This window comes from Pantherophis guttatus, chromosome 7 (genome assembly GCF_059756535.1).
Source record: "Pantherophis guttatus breed Tessera chromosome 7, ASM5975653v1, whole genome shotgun sequence".
In the NCBI taxonomy this organism is placed as follows: domain Eukaryota; kingdom Metazoa; phylum Chordata; class Lepidosauria; order Squamata; family Colubridae; genus Pantherophis; species Pantherophis guttatus.
Window position 1 is genome coordinate 32,504,456 of NC_142069.1, and position 20,727 is coordinate 32,525,182.

The 20,727-nt window shown below is 37.6% G+C and overlaps 1 protein-coding gene across 4 annotated transcripts in view; it reads left to right on the forward strand.

Moving 5' to 3' along the window:
- Window positions 1–20,727, forward strand: part of ACO2 (aconitase 2) — a 29,840-nt gene that overhangs the window by 985 nt on the left and 8,128 nt on the right. For 2 of the 4 annotated variants that reach the window (XM_087873115.1, XM_087873114.1), the window contains exons 2-16: window positions 887–944; window positions 1,088–1,266; window positions 4,082–4,224; window positions 7,373–7,631; window positions 8,775–8,867; window positions 11,573–11,731; window positions 12,054–12,204; window positions 12,835–12,939; window positions 14,152–14,243; window positions 15,099–15,204; window positions 15,718–15,875; window positions 15,981–16,054; window positions 16,705–16,816; window positions 18,749–18,871; window positions 19,599–19,754. In XM_087873115.1, the coding sequence (XP_087729241.1) occupies window positions 1,231–1,266; window positions 4,082–4,224; window positions 7,373–7,631; window positions 8,775–8,867; window positions 11,573–11,731; window positions 12,054–12,204; window positions 12,835–12,939; window positions 14,152–14,243; window positions 15,099–15,204; window positions 15,718–15,875; window positions 15,981–16,054; window positions 16,705–16,816; window positions 18,749–18,871; window positions 19,599–19,754 (1,767 nt within the window). In that variant the 5' untranslated portion in view covers window positions 887–944; window positions 1,088–1,230. Of the gene's footprint in view, window positions 1–886; window positions 1,267–4,081; window positions 4,225–7,372; window positions 7,632–8,774; window positions 8,868–11,572; window positions 11,732–12,053; window positions 12,205–12,834; window positions 12,940–14,151; window positions 14,244–15,098; window positions 15,205–15,717; window positions 15,876–15,980; window positions 16,055–16,704; window positions 16,817–18,748; window positions 18,872–19,598; window positions 19,755–20,727 lie in introns of all 4 variants that reach the window. The other 2 variants (XM_087873113.1, XM_034403633.3) reach the window with 1 other exon arrangement.

Here is a 20,727-nt window from a genome sequence, read left to right on the forward strand (position 1 = left end):
TAACGCTTAATTGCAGGACTTTTCATGTGCATCCTTCAAAACCTTTCTGATCACTACATTTATGACTTTAACATAACAGAAACTGCTGCCAAATTCTGCACAATAACGTTAAAAAAAAAATCTGGGTGTTCACGTCCAGCTAGAATAATCAGGCTGATCACACGTGATGTGCTCTATTATATTGCTGTTTCTAGTTACTTAATTTTATAACTAATATTGTTGCAGCATATAATTTTACTCATCACTGATTTTTAATCAAAAGTTAAATCTTAGTTAACCTATAGCTTTTCAATTTTTAGTTTTCCAATTTTATAGCTTTTACTTTTATCATCTTTTAATTCTATAGTGTCTGTTCTCTCGTGTACCAAGCACTCCCTCTTTTGATGTTAATTGCAGTCAATGTAATTTTACTTAATGCACTTAACATAACAGATTACATTGCAAATTGCAGGACTGTCATAATTAAATCAGGTTGCCTTTAAGAATACAATCCACTTACTAGGGAATAAGCTCCACTGAACTCAGGGCAAGGTATTTCTGTATATAAATTAAACCTGCACCTTGCCGCAAGATTAACTGCCTTTGCTTTCCTAGTGGCATACATACGTAATTTTAGATTTCTAGATTTTCATTTATCCTATCGTCTCCCCACATTACATGATAAGGTATTTAATTTCTCTTTGTATCTGATAAGTCAGTACTGCTATGTCTTTGGAGCAGATTTTCATTCTGCTGATCCGCTGCAAATTTTGCTCCGGCTATACACGTTCAAAGACTAACCTATCTAGTCCTTTCATGATAAAGCCCCTACTTCACCCGCTCATGTGCAATCGGAAGTCAATAGACTGAATTTAAAATAACGCTTGAATGTTTTTATTTTATGTAGGCAGCGTTTGCTTCAGCCACTGAAACAGAAGTAAGTACAAATTTTTCAACGTAAAGCGGTAGGAACCCTGTCCAAGATGAGTTCCTCTACGTTTTTCAGGTCTCTTTATGTTTTATACAATAATTGACAACTGCGGAATTTTTAAAACTGTTTCCTGTTGATCTTTCAATCCTCCGGAACTACACGTACTATAACTTCCAGGGCCAAGGAGACGGCGTCTCTTGAGTTCTTGGAAAGGAAAGGGTGATGATGGCCCTAAAAAAGTCCCGCCTATCAGCTCGTGCTTACAAAACGTCGATGCGTGACGCCATTGCCAGGCGACTTCATCTTTGTCAGTGAACAAAATGGCGCCGTATTATGTCCTAGTCAGTCGGTTACAGGTGAGCAAAGTGGCGATAGAGCGGGTTGCTAATAGATCCGAGGTAAAAAACGAGCGTCTCCCATCTAGCTGATGGCGAGGATGGCAGCCGAAGGGGGCCTGTCTGGTCTGTTCTTCGGTTCTTAGCATTCTCCTTCCTCTCTGTAGGTCAGCATGTTCCTTCTGCTTGCAGCTCTCTGGAGCGCGTGGAGTAATATTTGCTCGGTAGCAAAGCGGCAAATCGACTTCTCGGCATGTGCATTAATAGGTTTTGCTCTCTTTTTTTTTTTGTACTGCTAGTCTGCCTGGTAGTTCTCTGCCCTTGCAGCCAAGGTGAGGGCAAGGTGACTGGCATCCTGCCTTGCTTTTTGAGGCAACTTAGGTCATTGTAATTCAATCATTCAATACGTATTCCAAACATGCTGAATATTGCTTTGCTGTCATGTATTATAGTTTGAAATAATTAGGCCCGCTAAATTCAATTCCTACCCTATTCAAATGATTCTGTTCTGAACTCCTAATCAGTTGCAATGCTTGCAGTAAAAGTGCAGATATTAGTGTGGCATATTGCTTTGTTTTGTGTAAGAAAATCCCCATTTTTAAGGCACATTATTTTAGAGCAGGGGTCAGTATGTGTCAATATGCAGAGTCTCACAGCCTTTTCAAACATACTTAGGAATTCTACAAGCATAATTTTTCTACTAAGGAGATGCAATAAGAGAATACTTTAGCAGGTATTTCTCAAGCAATCTAATTCATATAATCATTGGATCCATTATTTTGCTTATGCAAACTTGATACTTATCATTCAGCTCTGTTATCTGTTTATTTTTATCCTGCTTTTATTTTTAACACAAGGCAGTGAACATAACTAATGCTCTTCCGTCCTTCGTTTCCCTCCACAACAACAGCCCTATGAGGTAGGATTGGCTGAGAAAGAGTGACAGGCCCAATGTCACCCAGTTGGCTTTCATGCCTAAAGCTGTACTAGAACTCATGGTTTCCTATTTTTAATCTAGCCTGATACCTTAACCACTGGACCAAACTGACTATACAGTATATAGAGTATATGTAGAATTTGGGACAAATTTGTGCAAAATTCTTACAATTTTTTCACAATCTTCCACTAAGGCCTGCTATTTAGTCAACTTGAAAAACCATGGCTTTAGAGTATTTATTATGTAAATATATAATCCTGTACTTTTATATTTGAATAAGTACCTCTTATATGGGAATAAGTTCCTCTGAATTTAGCAGAACTTGCTACTAATGGATAAGCAGATGATTAAAATATTAATAGCTTTTTCATATTAGACTTGAATTAAATAGCATCAGAACAATAAATTCTTCTCACTTTTTGTTCCTCTCTCCTAATCATAAAATGAGATTTATCAACTTGTACACAGTTACCAAAAACCTGAAAAGAGCTACTATCCTATATTAATGTTGCAGTAGTGTTCTTCTGTCACTTATAAAAAATGATATGATAATACTTCCTTTCTTTCTCCCTCCCCCTTGTGGGTATATTTATTTATTAGTTATTTATATCACGCCCTTAACAATTTTTTACTAATACCTCATACCTCAAGATGATGAACATACCCAACACACCTGCCTCTTATTTTCTCCACAACAACAATCCTGTGAGATGGGTTGGACTGAGAAAGTGTGGGGTTTTTTTTTTTCATTTTAAATATTTTAATAATTTTGAGCCATCTAGAATTGTTAGAGGAGTTGTGCAGCATATACATTTAACAAATTGTATGGTTCATCACACAATCAGCCAGTTGCTTATACTGGATTTTGCATTTTTATCTACTTATCAAATCCTTCCTAAGGACCTGAGGTAGGCAGAGGTTGTCTGAATTATTATTAAATAGTATATTGTGCATCATTAAAAATAGAATTATTTAAATATTAATATTGCTTCCTAAATATGCCAAATTTGCTATAGTAAATAGAAACTGATCTATAAGAAAGTAATCTTTGCAAGCTGTATTAAAATGAGTAGAGGGTCATTTTAGTTGGTTTCAGATACCCATCTCTGTGCATACAACCAGAAATTACTACTGTTTTTTCTTTACTGGTTTGTGAATTTGGTTTTTCTTTTAATTTTTGTTCACTTTCTCTAGTGACTGGTGCACAGCTGATCAGATAAATAAGCTTAATAAATATAAAATGGAAATTGGTTTTGTTAATCTACAATACTAACTTTCAGAGATTGGGAGTGAATGACTGGCTCAGTCAGACCTGAGGTGGAACTAAAACTCATGGTCTCCTGGTTTTAGCCTGGTGCCTTCACCACGCAATCAAACTAGCTCTAATTTCTCTCAAGTATTCATTTAATTGTAATTATGGTTCATTGCTTCAGAGCAGTAGTGGAAACCCAATCCAGTACATGAGTTAGATCCAATTTTCCAATGTTTCTGGTGGAAAATAGATCAAGAGTGACATCAAATAACATCTTGAGTCTGATTCAGGATACCACTGTCTTAGTTATAACTCTCATGTTTTATTGGCCCTATCTTTAAATGATTAGGTTAGAATTTTGTTTCAGATGAGATGAGATCATAACATAATGCTGACATTATGTTGTTGGATATTGAATGGAAAAATGAACCACCTTAGTGAAGTGCTACAAGCATAAAAAAGTAACATTATAAATAAATACATTGTTCAAAAAATGGTACTTCCAGCTTTCTGTCCCCTGCAGAGACCTTTTTAATTCCTAAAAACTGGAAGTCCTGATGAGGTTTAATTATATATTTACACACAGAAAGTATACATTTAATTGTCAATGATATTAGCTAACTGCTTTCTTATCTGTTCTGTCTCAGCAACTGTTAAGTAAAGGAGTTCGAAGGTACCATGTATCTACCTTCCTGTGCCAACGGTCCAAAGTGGCCATGAGCCAGTTTGAGCCTAATGAATATATACAGTATGAACAGCTTGAAAAAAATATCAACATTGTTCGGAAAAGGTAAGAATGAAGACAATATAGCTGTTATTACACAGAAGTATGTAATTTTCTGAAGGCTTTATTGTGTAATGTATCTGCTTGGCTTTAATTCCAAAGGACCAAAATATGCCAGTTGTTTTCATAGAAGATTCAGGGAAGTATGGGCTAGTTTCCTTAATCACCCTATCAGGTAATTAGATGAAACGTGCTGTTAAAAGTTATCATGCATATAGGATAAATCTTCTATCTTGTATCATTGGAATCAAGTTTCTTCCTTGCTAAGATTTTAGAATACTTTCAGAATGCTTAGTATATCAAGTTTGTAAATAAAATTAAATTTGAGGGAAAGTTAGAACAAAATGATTAATGCAGTTTAGAGTAATCAGTTATAAAGTGCATTGATCTACCTATCTATTGAACAGGCCTAGGAAATGATAAGTGATCAGGAAAGGGATTCTGGAGTTGTGGATAGCTCAATGAAAATAGTAGATCATTCAGTAGATGTGAAAAGGGCAAGTACTATTGTGGGATGTTAGACAATCTAAAATAACTGTCAGTATGATAATGTCACCATACAGTTTTATGATGTGACAGTTGTTAGCAAATAATATACTATTCTTCTTGCTGCAGCCCAAAAGAGTATTATAGAATGGAAATTAAATAGATACAGGAAAAGTCTGAAACAGTATTTTGCTTAGGAATGTTTGCTTAGGAAAAATGCAATCCAAAGTAGATATGATACAAATGTTTATAGTTAGGCAGGATATGAAAATGGTGGATAAAACCCACATCATTTAATGAAGTTGAACAAAGGAAGTTTCAGAAGAAGTAGAATTCTACAATTTGGTAGTAAAAGGCTGAGTAAAGGATTGGGGAATGTTAATAATAGGGTTTACCAGTATTTCGGTTTGGGGCTTCTCTTAGCTGTAATGAGAGAAGGAAAGCAACCATATAAGCAACCTTCCCTCAAATCCAGATCTATACGTTTTGCTTCTTCACAATTAACTGGCAGCCATTCGACCAAACTAAAGCAAAGAGTAATGCTGAACTCAGTGAAACATTAAGAACTGGTATCCCATATTTTCTTATTCTTATCCTATCCCTCTCTCTTTCATTTATATGTATTTCTTTTTCAATTATAAAGCCGAGGACAATCTTTTTTTTTTTAATGTAAGTTGCACTGGGAAGCTTTCTAGCTGAAGTATACTACATAAGTGTTCTTAATAAATATGTAATTTGACACTATTGAAACAGAATGCTGAACCTTTGATCTGATCCATCATAGCATTTTGAGTATTCTTATAATTAAATAAATTGAGGATACTTTGGGACAAAACTTTGTAGAAATAATTAGAGGGTGTTAAAAATTTCTTCTGTGTGGATAACTGCTTTGTATTTTCTTTTAAACTGACTGTTGTTGATAGCAAATCTGGGTTTGAGAATATTTGCATTAACTGGTTTATTGTTTGTAGTTCTAAGGGAAAAATAATAAAATTACATCTTACATTTATATGTACTTTAGAGATATTTTTCTCTGTGGGTCCCTTAATAAAATACTTATTAACATATAATAAGGGACTAATTTTATTCTTCAAAAATGATACTTATCAGAAATCAAGAAATCTGAAAGTCAAATCTTTTTAGGAGCCAATACAGACATAACATGTTTATCTATGATCAGTCAAAAAGGAATGGGTTGTAGGATTTTGACATTCTTCTCCTTCCATTTCCCATTTGCATAAATACAACTGTTACCTGTGATGTTTACAAGCTATTTTATGCTGACATAGAACAGTTTCAGTATCAGGGTGTTCATGACAATCATTAAGTAGTGCCTATAGGTGTACATATTATCATGTTTCCCCAAAAATAAAACCGGGTCATATATTAATTTTTGCTCCAAAAGACGCATTAAAGCTTGTTTTCCAGTTAGGTCTTATTTTGGGGGAAATATAGTACTAAATGCATCTGGCTGATGATTTTAACTGGGGCTTATTTTTGGAGTAGGACTTATATTACGAACATCCTGAAAAATTATGCCAGGGCTTATTTTTCAGTTGGGTCTTATTTTGGGGGAAACACTATTACAAGTTTAAATTGTAGCTGAAACCCTGTGAAATAGTATTGTGCTAGACCAGTGGTGGCGAACCTATGGCACACGTGCCAGAGGTGGCACTCAGAGCACTCTCCATTGCCCCAGTTCTGTTTTGGGTCTCTGCCGCGCATGTGCGCGTGCCTCCCGCTGGCCAGCTGGTCTTTAGGTCTCTGCCGCACATGCGTGGGGAGCTCATGCATGTGTGGGAGGCAGGCCCGCATGCGCCCGTGCCTTGCAGTTTGGGTGTGGGGCATGTGCGGGGTGTGCACGCACATGCACCCGCACCTTTCAGTTTGGGCACATGCACTTTGGGCACTCAGTGCCTAAAAGGTTCGCGATCATTGTGCTAGACCATTAACGGCTAACCTTTTCGGCATCAAGTCCCGAAAGTGGAGCATGCGTGCGCACCAGACCCTGGAAGAGAGCAGCTAGCCAGTGCTCATGCCCTTGGCGGCCAGCTGCTCTTCCAGGTTCCATTGCTCCAGCGCGCGCACCGGACAGCTGCTCTCTTTTGGGTTCTGGCATGTGCATGTGCGTGGCAGAAACCAGAAGAGAAGCTGGTGATGGTGCGCATGCCCACAGAGAGGGCTCTGCATGACACCTCTGGCACTTGTGCCATAGGTTTGCCATCACAGTGCTAGATTATGCCATTCTCCTATGAGATTCTGGCAAAAATGCATATTGCATAATATCTCAAGAGAAGAATCACTGAAACCAATTAGCCTGATTTTGGGTGCTGGTTTTCCAAAATGTTGCTACTTCTTAAACCATAGACAGATGTTGAGTTTTCCATTTAAAGTATGAATCTAAGCAACGGTATGTAACATTAACAACAGCTGAAATAAAGAAATAACCTCAGAAATAACAAAAACATTAGATTGTACAGTATGAGAACTGTTTCTTTGTGGTCTTTGTCTCCAGTGGTGATCATTTAACCATTTATTGCTGTACAGTTACAGGAAGGATTTTTAAGACTCTCATTAAAACTCTTATGTTTGAAATATGTGATATGAATAACATATTTCAATTTTACATGAGTTGAAATATATGTTCCTTGCCTTTTCTTCCCAACAGACTGGACCATCCCCTTACATTGTCAGAGAAGATTGTATATGGCCATTTAGATGATCCTGTCAAACAGGATATTGAGAGGGGCAAGACATATCTGCGTCTGCGACCAGATCGTGTAGCTATGCAGGATGCCACCGCCCAAATGGCCATGCTGCAGTTCATCAGTAGTGGGTTGCCTAAGGTTGCAGTGCCCTCAACTATCCACTGTGATCACCTTATTGAGGCTCAGCTAGGTGGTGAAAAAGATCTTCGAAGAGCAAAGGTTAATATTATTTAGCCTACGGTGAAATAATTGCTTCAAATTTAACGTGAAATGTAGCCCACCTTACTTTTGACTCCTGCACTACAAGATAATAATTATTTTACAGAGTTGTTTTGGAGAACTGTGGCCTGAAAGATAAACTTATAGCCTATCCTGTCTCAGGCTCTGGATTCGAGAATTATCTTGCAAAAGGCCAAAGAGAGAACAAAATTGATCCTATAAAATCCTTACTTTGTGTTCTCTATTCAATTGCTGTTCAAGAATTGTCTACTTGGCATGCTTTTGGTAGTTAATTTACATTTTTTTATTATATTCCTCTCTATGGACTTTGCTTTCTGAATTCTAATGCTAGGCATTTGAACTTCTTTGAAAGTTTTGAAACACTTCCCTCTTTTTTGTCTGTTCCATGGCAATAGAATAAAAATTGCAGCTGCACTTTTAAAGTAGCTATTTGACACATAATAAGTTAGGATGAATGGGCGATGACATTGCATCTAATCATACCATATGAATGTACTCTGTTCTAGTTAAGGCCCTTGAGTTGCTGTAAACATCATTTTAAAAGCTTCCACCAGTTCATTGTAAAGGAAAATCCTTTCATTTTTAGATTCTGTCTCAATAGGTGTCCAAGATTTAACATACAAATTACTGTTTAACTTTGCTTATTCCCTAAGAACACACATCTTCTCCTTTCTGTTGTATTTAATAAGATATTTTGATGAGTAAACATCAGTTCATTACAGGAGGAGAAAACATTCTAATAGTCTATGATGACTTATTAATGGCTAGTACTTGGATGGGAAATCCACACTCTGGATTAGGCTGGAAAGTTGAAAACGATATCCTGGAAGGAAGCAGCAGCAAACCACTTTTGTTACCAATGAAATCACACAATCAGTAGAGCTTTGTCTTTTGATCAGGCATTCTGAGAATTTGAAAATCTCTGATGTATCCTCTCTCAAATGCTTGCCAGTGCAGCATTCTGGTATCATTTTGTTGTCTTATGAACAACAAAGTGAAACTCTTGAAATAATGAAACTGTGTGCAATTGAAACTGTCACTTGGATTTTCCTAATAGTTAAGCCAGTCCTACTCAAATGAATATATTTAATGAACATACTTTAATTTTGTACACATAAACAGGATATTAATCAAGAAGTATACAACTTCCTAGCCACAGCAGGTGCCAAATATGGAGTGGGTTTCTGGAAACCAGGATCAGGAATTATTCACCAGGTAAACTTTTTTCTTTGTTAAGGGAAAACTAGGCAAGGTTAGAGACAAAGGAAGTTAATTTACGCTAAATTGGATACTCACTATTTTGAATATTGATTGACAGTAACTGTTGGGACTTCAGTCCCAACTTCAGAAAATTCCCTAGCTTCTGTTTAAAAGGATCAAAAAGTTAGGAAAGTAATTAATTGTGTAGAATTTCATTATAATTCTGTGAGTGGCACCAATCTCTTAAAATACAGTGCTGTTTTTTTATCTTTTGAATCTAATTCACTAATTGGGGAATTTGCCTGAGTTCCTTACGTATTTTCTTCCTACTGAGATGAATTATTGAAAGCCAATATTTTGAATGACTGTAGCTTTTTCTTATCCACAAATTAAAATTATATTTTTCTGAGTCAGAGCTTGTTATAATAAGTGTTTGTTGGATAGACTGTGATTCTTCTTGTTCCTTTGACATCCTTGGTTTTTCAAGGCTCCAAGGAAATGAAGTGACTTGAACTGCTGTTGCAAGGAAACTTATAAGTAAAATTATTTGAACATGTCTTAAACTTACTCCATGGTGATAAAGCAGGAGAAACTTAACTACTACTCCTCCCTTATTGTATCAGCAGATTGTGCATTGTTTAGAGTGGCAAATTCCCTCTTAAATAAATTATATTTATTATTATTATTAATTTAATTTTTTATAACCCACTTTATTATAGCTTAAAGGGTGACATGTAGATTTCTCACTGGCTGCCTTGACAGTGTAACATGGCATTTTGCTAATAAAATTATTCAGGTTCAGCAAAATCATGCTTCACGTGTGTTACGTCCATTGTGGTGTTTGGAGCCAGACCTATCAACTGTGATCAGTTTTGTCTTGTGAACTCTGATTAAGTTGATAGGGTGCTCTTGAGATTTTCCCTGGTCATTTGTGTGCTTCATTCCTATCCCTTCTAGCTCTTTAGAACAGGATGACACATTGTTTCTGAGAAGCGATTCACACTGTGGTAACATCAGTATCCATTAAGGAGATCATAGTATATCATTTCAAGAGGCCCTTCCTTGTTACATCTGCACTGCTTAAGTATTGCTCTGTCTCTAATCTTCCTTTTGGGAAAAACAATGAGACTATGTTTGAAATTCAGCTATAGCACACTCTAGAAGAAGCAGATTATCTGGATCTTTCCAGTGTGGCCAAGGCATGGGCCTGAGATAGTATTAGTCTCTCTGATATATTATATCGGTTGTGACCTGGATTGGAGGGAGATAAGCACCTCCTGGTCCTACTGGACCTTTCAGCAGCCTTCAGTATCCTCAACATGATACCCTTCTGGACTACGAGAACGGGTTGTTGCTCTGAAGAACCATGTTGCAGTAGTTTTGCTCCTTCCCCAATAGATAAGTTATTTGGTTGTAAGGATGAGAGTTCTGCCAAGCAGCCTCTCCTTTAGGGGGAACTACAAAGATTAATCCCCTTTTTCCCTGACTTCTGTATGAAGTCATAGAATGGCTTGGAGTTTGGTATAATCAATATGCTGATGGTGCTCAATTGTACATCGCCACCTTGGGGGTGGTACATTTAAGTAATGCTATCTATGTGTTTACTAAATGTATTTACTGAATGTATGTATACTAAAAAGCAGAGACATCACCCTGCCAACAAAAGTGTGTATAGTCAAGGCTATGGTTTTCTCAGTTGCAATGTATGGCTGTGAAAGTTGGACCATAAGGAAGGCTGAGCAGCTACAGAATTGAGGCCTTTGAACTATGGTGCTGGAGAAGAGTCCTGTGAGTCCCTTGGACTGCAAGGCAAGCAAACTGATCAGTCCTAGAGGAGATCAACTCTGACTGCTCTTTAGAAGGCCAGATCCTGAAGATGAAACTCAAATATTTTGGCCCCCAATGAGAAGGAAGGACTCACTGGAGAAAAGCCTAATGCTGGGAACAATTGAGGGCAAAAGAAGAATGGGACAACAGAGAATGAGGTGGCTGGATGGAGTCACTAAAGCAGTTTGTGTGAGTTTAAATGGACTCCGGGGGATGGTAGAAGACAGGAAGACCTGGAGGATCATTGTGCATGGGATCGCAATGGGTCGGACACTACTTCGCGACTAACAACAACAACAATCTATGTGTTGATCCAGTGTCTCTGAATGTTGTGAGAGCATGAATGGGGTAGAACAGGTTGAGGCTAAATGTTAGCAAGATGAAGTTACTGTTTGTTCACTGTGGGTTACTAGTCTCTCTGGTGGTACCTCTTGATTGCTTGGCGTTACTCTGTAGGAACACATTTGTGATGGGGAAAATGTCAAGCAAATAAATCTTCACTGGATTTCACTTTTAAATGAGTTATTTTTTACCATACTGTTTTTTTGAGGATTATTATAGTTAAACAATTTAAGATTGCAAGGAATTAGGAAAGGTAGAATCCTTCCAATGAGTGGATGCCTTCCAGATGCATGACCTTCAGTTCCCAAACTTTCATCATGCTAGCTGGGGAATTTGGAAGTCGACATATCTGGAGGAAGCCCGGGTTGGAAAGGAATGATGCAATCTTATTTACTGTGATGTTAAGTTTATTCTATGATTAACTTAGTTTTAATTTTTTTTTTTGAAAGATTATAACAAACTCTTCAGTTTTGGTCCTGCTTTTGTTTAAAACATTTTAAATTGTTGGTCTGTTCATCTTTACTTAAATTACATTGTACTGTTTGTCTCAGATTATTCTGGAGAACTACGCCTATCCTGGTGTTATGCTTATTGGCACCGATTCCCATACCCCCAATGGTGGTGGATTGGGTGGAATCTGTATTGGAGTTGGTGGTGCTGATGCAGTTGATGTCATGGCAGGAATCCCCTGGGAGCTTAAATGTCCAAAGGTAAATTAGAGAAGAATAAAAATGTTTCTTCATCCAGCAAATGGAACTATATGAACAAGAAAGTATTTTTTAAAAGTGGAGATGCTACATTGCTAAATATGCTGCTATCATGGGGCAATTCTGAAGTTTTAATCATTTCCCCATTCTTGCTGACCACTGTGTTAAACATATGAGAGCCTTAATACTAATCAATTTTTTTTTATCCAAAGAATATCTTATTTCTGTATTTCCAATTACTGTAAAATACTACACAAAAGATTTGAGGAACTGAATTTTTACTTAAATCTAAGTGATGTAATCTATTTTCATTGGTGGTTTTCAGGTGATTGGAGTAAAATTAACTGGTAAACTATCAGGCTGGAGTTCTCCAAAAGATGTAATCCTTAAAGTGGCTGGTATACTTACTGTGAAAGGGGGTACAGGAGCCATCATAGAATATCATGGGCCTGGTGTGGATTCCATCTCTTGTACAGGTGAGGAACAACCAGTTCATATCAATGAAAATGAATGTTTGATCATTGATGATGGACTATTAAGGGTGTTACAGAGTGATATTTTGCTGGATAAAATGCATAATTTTTGTAATCTATGGAGGGAAATACTTGACTTCCATTAAGCCATGTGGATCAGCAGTGTTACAACAAATGCTGCTGTATGCTGACCCTTTATTATGTCTGTTAGAAAATAATTATAAAGCTGAGTTGCATCAAACTTGAATCAGCCAAGAACAGTTCAGTACTGTCATTGAACTACAATGACCGAATGTATTAAGAGTCTTAATACATTCGGAGAATATCAATGGTATTTTGGTTTCATTTGTTAGCAATTGGAGGCATTCTGTCCAGGGAAATAAATGTTTTATAATATTTAAATATAAATTGAGTCCTGAGGGACTAGTCATGACCAGGAAGAGAAATGACTATAAAGAATCAAAGATGGAATTCAACTGTTTTGGCCTTAAGAGTTACTGCTTCTAACTAAAATACATAAAATGCTACTTATCTCCTATCTTTATGTAAAACATGTTTTGTGAGTAAACAAATTTGTGAATGGTATTTACTCTGGGTTCCAATTTCACTTGTCTGAATGTTTTTCAACTCCAGGAATGGCAACTATCTGTAATATGGGAGCAGAGATTGGTGCAACTACTTCAGTCTTCCCTTACAATCACCGTATGAAGACATATTTATCCAAGACTGGACGTGCTGGTAAGACCTTTGATGAGTGGTCAGATTTTACCCAAGGCTGTTATTTCTTTTCACTATTCTCCTTTCTGGGAAACAGAGATAAAGTTAGGTTTAACAATTGTTTCATAGAAATGATGGTGATGAAAAATGAATATTCAACAGTCTAGATAGTGGTATAATAATGCATGCATACATATAGTTCTCATTTAGCAAGTACTACTGGAACCTGCAACTCAGTTGTTAAGCAGAATGGTTGCTAAGTGAAACAGGGACTATGCTTGTGAGCTTAATTCAGCTTTTCTTTGCTTTACAGCCATGCAAAGGTCATAAATCTGAGGATTGGTTGCAAAGTTACTGTTTCATTACCATTGCAACTGCAAATGGCCACTTATACAAGGCAGTCGTTAAACAAGGATTACTTGTATTTCTATGTATAAATGCAGAAAGACTGAAAAACATCTGAAGAAATTGGAAAGTGCTAAGATAGTTTAATTTTCATGTTTGCATTTATTATGTGATTATCTTTTATATTAATTCAGTTTATTTAATTTGATCAAGATTTGGATTACCCCAACTTTCAGCTAGTCATTTAATGACCATCTGAAGTTAGAACCCCTTTGGGAAGGGTGCTTTATGGCAGGGCTCTCCAACCTTGGCAACTTTAAGGAACTCTGGGAGTTGAAGTCAACAAGTCTTAAAGTTGCCAAGGTTGGAGATCCCTGCTTTATGGCTCATAAGTACTTCTGGCCCTTGTAAAATGTTGCCTCCCCCCTTCCCCCCAGTCCCATTACTGCATTGGGGTGTTTGGCAATTGTCTCACATTTATGACTGGTTGCAGTGTCACACAGTTAGATGACCATGGTTTATGATGAGGGGTTTTTGGCCCATTTTTGGCAAAAATAACTTCCATTCAGGAGAATGGATTTGGACTTATGATCCTGTGATTTGCTTAATGACTGCCACCAAAATGGTAAAAATAATTGTATCTAATTATGTTGGTGCCTCAACTTTCGACTGTCACAATTTATGATTGAAATCCTGGTCCCAGTTGCAATTGTAAGAACTGCTTATATTAGTGTACTTTATATTAGCTTGCATGTTTTGGTACAAACATATTTTGGGTGAGGCAGAGTCCTGTCCAGTAATTTTAGAAAAATTAATTGCTCTTTCTTCACAGGTGATCATAGTCAGTTTTTCTCTTTCTAATCTATCCTCTTCTTTTTCTATTTTCAGAAATTGCTAATGTGGCAGATGAATTCCAAGAGCATTTGAAACCTGATCCTGGCTGTTCCTATGATCAGCTAATTGAAATTAATCTCAGCGAGGTAAATCATTCTTGTAGCTTCTGAAGAAAGCTAGAGAAATAACAGGTTTAGAAGGGGATCTGGATTCTGCTATGCGTGTTCGTTTTTTCCTTATCTTTGTTGCTGAGATGCCTGTGTAACAGGGGTCTTCAAACATTTTAAACGGGGGGCCAATTCACAGTCCCTCATAATGTTAGGGTGGGGCGGACCAGCTCAGTGGGCGTGGCTAGGTGGTCATGTGACTGGGGGGTCATGGCCAATTTAGCAGTCCATTAAACAATACACAGAAATTAAACTTTAATTTGTTATGCTTCTTGGGGTGGAAAGCAGGTTAGTGAAGGGATGTGGCTGTCTTGGGGTGGGTGGGTGAGGGACTTCTGTTTGTGTGTGTGTGTATGTCTTTCTTTCTCTCTCCCTCCCTCCTCTCACTCTGGAGGCTGGGGAGGCCAGAAACTGGCCTGTTTTTGGCCTCCTCGGCCTCAGAACCACTCTGCTGCCTGAAAACTGGCTTGTAGAACCACTCTGCTGTCCGAAAACTGGCTCCTTTTTGGCCTCCCGAGGCCTCCGTGCATCTCATTTTTGGCCTCTGAGGCCTCTGCGCGTCCTGTTTTTGGCCTCCTCTGTCTCCAGAAGGCAGGTGGGGGCTGACGGGTAGATGAGGCGATGTGGTGTGGGGCAGCCTCGGGGTCCCACGCGGGCCAGATTAATGGCTTTGGCGGGCCGTACTTTAAAGACCCCTGCTGTGTAAGAACAATTTTAAAATATACCATATCCTGATACAATTCATGCATTGATGTATTACAAAAAAACAATTGTGTTCTTATAATGGTCTTTAGAGTATTCTCAAATATTTGCCTAAATTTTTCTTTCCTAAAGCTGAAACCCCTTATCAATGGGCCTTTTACTCCAGATCTGGCACATACAATAGAAGAGATTGGCTCTGTGGCAGAAAAAAAGGGATGGCCAGTGGATATTCGAGTTGGTGAGTAGGATTTTATCGGGCTGACTCTTTTCTTTTAAAGGTAGCTTTCCTTTCCACTTTAACAGTCAATTAACATTTCTTTTACATTTAAACATTTTTTGCATAATGTATTTTATTCTGCCATGCCAGTCTCTGGAAAAAAATAATATTGGCTTACTGTAATATAATGGAACCAACATTTTCACCTATTTTTCATTGTTTATTATAGGGTTAATGGTCCTGTTGTGATTATATATTCAAAGTGATTTAATAAAGTTATTTAACTAAACTGTTTGGAAAATGAAAGTATTCACTACAGGTCTTCATTTTATTCTTAAATAGTAGCTTGTGCCATTTAATTCAAATTGATATGACAGAATACTGGCTGTTTTCCCCTAATCTCATTCTAAGATGCTAGAGCCATGCAAAAATTATGGATTCAGATAATTCTTTTAGTGAAGAAAAAGTATTTTCAACAGGGTAAAGTTTAAAAGAATCTGATAGTGATATGTCTTCTCTGTTCTGTTTGCACAGGTCTGATTGGTAGCTGCACTAATTCAAGCTATGAGGATATGGGGCGCTCTGCAGCAGTGGCAAAACAAGCACTAAATCACGGTGTTAAATGCCAGTCTCAGTTCACTATTACACCTGGTTCAGAGCAGATACGGGCCACAATTGAAAGAGATGGATATGTAAGTATTCTTTTTCCTCTTTGAAGTTGGAATATGTTTTTTTAAAAATCAGGTTGAAGACCAGCACTATATCTGCTGTCTAATTCTGTTTTCTGTCTCCTTCAGTCAAAAATCTTGCGTGATGTTGGTGGAGTGGTTCTTGCTAATGCATGTGGGCCCTGCATAGGCCAATGGGACAGGTAAGATGTTATATATATATATAAATATGTTAATTTCCCATAAGAAATAAGTATTTTATTTTTTTATTAGACAAACTAAAGAATATAAATAGAAATAAAAAAGGAATAAATAAAATTGAATAAATAAGAAACTTAAAAATGTCAGGTAATCCTTGTTTCACAACTGACTTGTTAAGTGATTATTTACAATTACAACTATAATAAATAGTAGTAAACAGTAGTAAAAAATCATTTTCCAATCAATGTATACACTTACAACCAAATGTCTGAGCCTGATAGCAACACACACTGGAGTGAGAGTAATATGGGTGTTACTGCACAATAGAACTTTATCTAAATGAAGCAGCAGCAACCAAAGATCCTTGTTTAGTGATTGTTTTGCCAGAACCAATGACAGTTGCTAAATGAGGACAGTTGTGGTTTCTAAGTGGGTTTTGTTCATTTACATCATTCTATAGACAATGTTTTATTTGAGTAGATTATTTCTTGTTCCAATTATTCATCTTTTATATATAATAGGAATTTTTCTATGAATTTTTAGGAGCATTAGCTTGAAGTAACATAAATTTTAGGAAGTTAACAATGACTTGCTCATACCCTTATGGCAGGATAAACTTTTTAATCATTGGACAAACTTTCTTCCTTTGCAGAAAAGATACTAAAAAAGGTGAAAAGAATACAATTGTTACATCCTATAACAGAAATTTTACTGGTCGTAATGATGCCAACCCTGAAACACATGCATTTGTAACATCTCCAGAGGTATAGTATGTGACAGGTGTATGAGAGTAAACACAAATTGCTTAGCATAGTTTCACACATCACACTAAAACCATACAAACCCATTGTGTATACAGGTAGTCATTGACTTACGATATCAGTTGGGACCAGAATTTCTGTTGCTAAGCAATGAAGTCATAAAGCACAACTGCATCATCTAGAGATGGCAATCCCTGCAGTCCCAGTTGCCATAATTAACTGAATTCCATAGTCATTAGGCAAGATGATTTCTTGCTGGCTTCCCATAACCAAAGTCAGTGGGGAAGCTGACAGTAAGTTGCAAGAGTCAGGACCACAGAAGCATAGCAAGGGGAAGATGCAAGAGAGGGCTGGGGAGAATGCATAAGAAATGCTGGGGGAGTCAGAAACTTTGTGCAAGACATGTGGGTTGGGGATGGTACACAAGGGTGTGAGGGAGTGCATGAGAGCCACTGTGTGGACAGGAAGGCTGCATGAAGATGTGCACATGAGGTGCTGTGCAAGTCAGGAGGGTGTATGGAAATGGGGGCTGCTAAGTTTGGGAAGAGTGCATGATGCTCTTCCCAAATGCATGTCAGGAAAGATGTGAGAGGATGCTAAAAAGCACTGGGGTTGGAAAGGGATCAAGGGTGTGCACGAGAAATGTGCAAGTTGGGAAGGGTGCAAGTCGGTGCACGTAATGCCATGTTTCCCCGAAAATAAGACCAGGTCTTATATTTATTTTTGCTCCAAAAGATGCATTAGGGCTTATTTTCTGGTTAGGTCTTATTTTGGGGAAAATACGGTACTAAATGCATCCATCTGGCTGACAATCTTAACGGGGGCTTATTTTGGGTGTAGGGCTTATATTACGAGTATCCTGAAAAAAATCATGCTGGGACTTATTTTCCGGCTGAGTCTTATTTTCAGTAGTATGTGACCTTCAGAGATGGAAGATATGCTGTTTAGGAAAAGGTCATATAAAAGGTCATAGCCTGCAGCTGAAAAATGGCAGGAGAAAGAGGCTCAGAAGGGATTCTTCCCTCCCCCCCGCCCAATTAAGGCTATAAAAGAAATAGTGGGAGAATACTTTCAGACTTGCAGATTCTGAGAATATAGCCTTCCAGTAAAGCAGAAGTAGCTCGTAGCTCATCTGGTTATATTTCCTGTCTGGCTTGCTTGGGAGAGCCGACAGTGTGTGAGAATTGTCCAGTGGGACGGGAAAGATACGTGAAAAGTGTTGCATGAGTCAGGGAGGATGTGCAAATGGCTGGTGTGACATTGCACTCATGTCACATCATGGGGTTGGGGAGGGTGGATGAGGTGCCCTGCATGTCAGGGAAGCTGTGCCAGGAAGGATGCATGAGGATATGCAAATGGCTGGTGTTGGTGCAGAGGGGCTAGTGAGAGTGTGCAAGCAGGGGGGAGACTTACACCAGTGACTTGCAATCTTTCCTGCTGGGGAAACCCGCAGGGAAGGTTGCAAATGGTGACCACATAATCGCAGAGCATTTGACAACTGTCCCTAATTGTGAACAGATTGTTAGGCACACAGATTAAGATCATATGACCATGAGGGGTGCTTGGAAATCTGGAATTCTGATGACTGGTCATAACCATCATCTGTTCAGCACTGAACCAGCACTGAATGAACTACTGAGGACTACCTGTATTAGAAAAAGAATGTATTTCAATTGCCTCCTTTTCTCAGAGGCCTTTACTTAATTCAGATTGTTTATTCAATTCTGGACCTATATTCCAATTTTTGCTCATCCAATACTTGAACTTCATGCTTCAAGTAGCATTCCCCAATCAGGTATTTCTCTTCATACAATGCCACGGTTTTAGTTGGAGTACTGGATGATGGTTACAAAAATACTTAGCATGCTATTACTTGCAAATAATAAGACAGAAATGAGACAACCTTTTTTACTCATAATGGATTGTATTTTCTAGATAGTAACAGCCCTGGCACTTGCTGGCACTTTGAAATTTAATCCGGAGCTTGACTTACTGACAGGAGCAGATGGAAAGAAGTTTAAGCTTGAGCCACCTGATGCTGATGAGTTGCCAAAATTGGTACTTATTTTTTTCTTAATCTTCAGAAATTCTAGGAAGCATGTATGTTCCCTGTCGTGGTGACTCCCTAATGAATAGCCTCCTTCCAGTGATTTGGATGGTTACAACCTTCTTGAAAAAGCTATAAACCTGGCTTTTCATCCAGGCACTGGTATGAGGACTTTAATGGAGATGTGTATATATGGGTGGTTACATATACATATGTGTATATAGTGTATTGGCAAGGAATTATTTTTAAGAGCATCAGTTTGATTCTTTTTAATGTAGTTCGATTGTTTATTATGTTTTCTATTTTCTAGCTACCCTACAGAGTTCCATTAACTAGATGTGTGGCAATATAATTTTGTTTGTATGGTAGGTAGACTAACTATGTAGCACTTACTTAAGTACAGCTGTATAAAACACAAAATACTCCATAGATACCTTATAGGTTGTAATCCTCATGAACTACAATGTAGTTCAATGTATTACATTGAAGTGAGATAGGTGAAGAGTATTAATTTAAGCTTTCAATAAAGGGAAGGAGAAAGGAAAATTATTTGAGTACAAATAACAACAATACAACAATACTTGAGGATGCTAGAGCAAAATGATTCAAGTGATAAAAGTTTATTTGGCTTATTGATATACACAAGACACAGTGTGCATCCAACACTTAGTGTTTGCCTTTCCTTTCTAAATAATATTCCTTTCCTCTTTCCAGTCACTTTTTCCTACTTTCTATTAGGAATTTGATCCAGGCCAGGATACTTATCAGTATCCTCCAAAGGATGGTAGTAGCCAACATGTGGATGTGAGCCCCACTAGCCAGCGTTTGCAACTGCTTGAGCCCTTTGACAAGTGGAATGGCAAGGACCTGGAAGATATGTTGATCCTCATAAAGGTGAGAACTGGAGGCAAACAGATAAATCTGAAGAGCTTTGTTTTGTGCAATTATTTGATAATATCTAAACTTTCATATAGGCTCTTATAAAGCATTTCTAATGCAAAGAACAAAAATAACTAAGTAACTAACTAATAAATAAGTATTGGTCCAATTATGTAGTGACAGCATACAACTGCGTTGCTCTCCTTCCAATTTTGAATCGTAGAGTTGCTCTATATTTCTTTCAAACTGTTGCTTCTATGTCATAACACATCCACACATGTCATAATACAAACACAACACTTGATTATCAGTATATCCAAGGTTATCCACAATTTGTTATGGACTACATAACAATCAATGAAGTAAAATCTTTTTTTGAAGTTTCTTACCTTTTCCATTATTTACAGAATGTTTGCCATGTGATCTTTCTCTTCTGTATCCCTTTCTCTTCTGAATCTACCATGTACATCTGGCACTTCCTGTTCTAGGCTGAACTGTAAAATCTTGAACATTATCTTACTGATTTCTGAGATAAGTATAGTTGTTTTGTGGTTGGAACATGGCTTAGCACTGCTCTTTTCTGGAATTGAAATATAAATTTATTCTTTAGGGTGCCTTGGGCGCTGCTACATTTTCCATATTTACTTGCAAATTGCAAGTAGGACTTTGATTGCAGTATCTTGCAAAAGTTTAAGCAATTCAGCTGGATGTTAATTAACTACTGAAGTTCTATGTATAGTGATATTTTTAGGGCCATTTATCTTCAATTTCCACTGCTTTAATTAATTGAATAAGTCTTTGCATAATCAATTTGGGGAGCCGTAATGGCACAGTGGTTAGAATACAGTACTACAGGCTAACTCATTTACTCTAGAAGTTCAATTCTGAATGGCTCAAGGTGACTTAGCCTTCCATCCTTCTGAGATCAATAAAATGAGGACCCAGACTGTTGGGGGAAATAGGCTGACTATGTAAACCACTTAGAGCG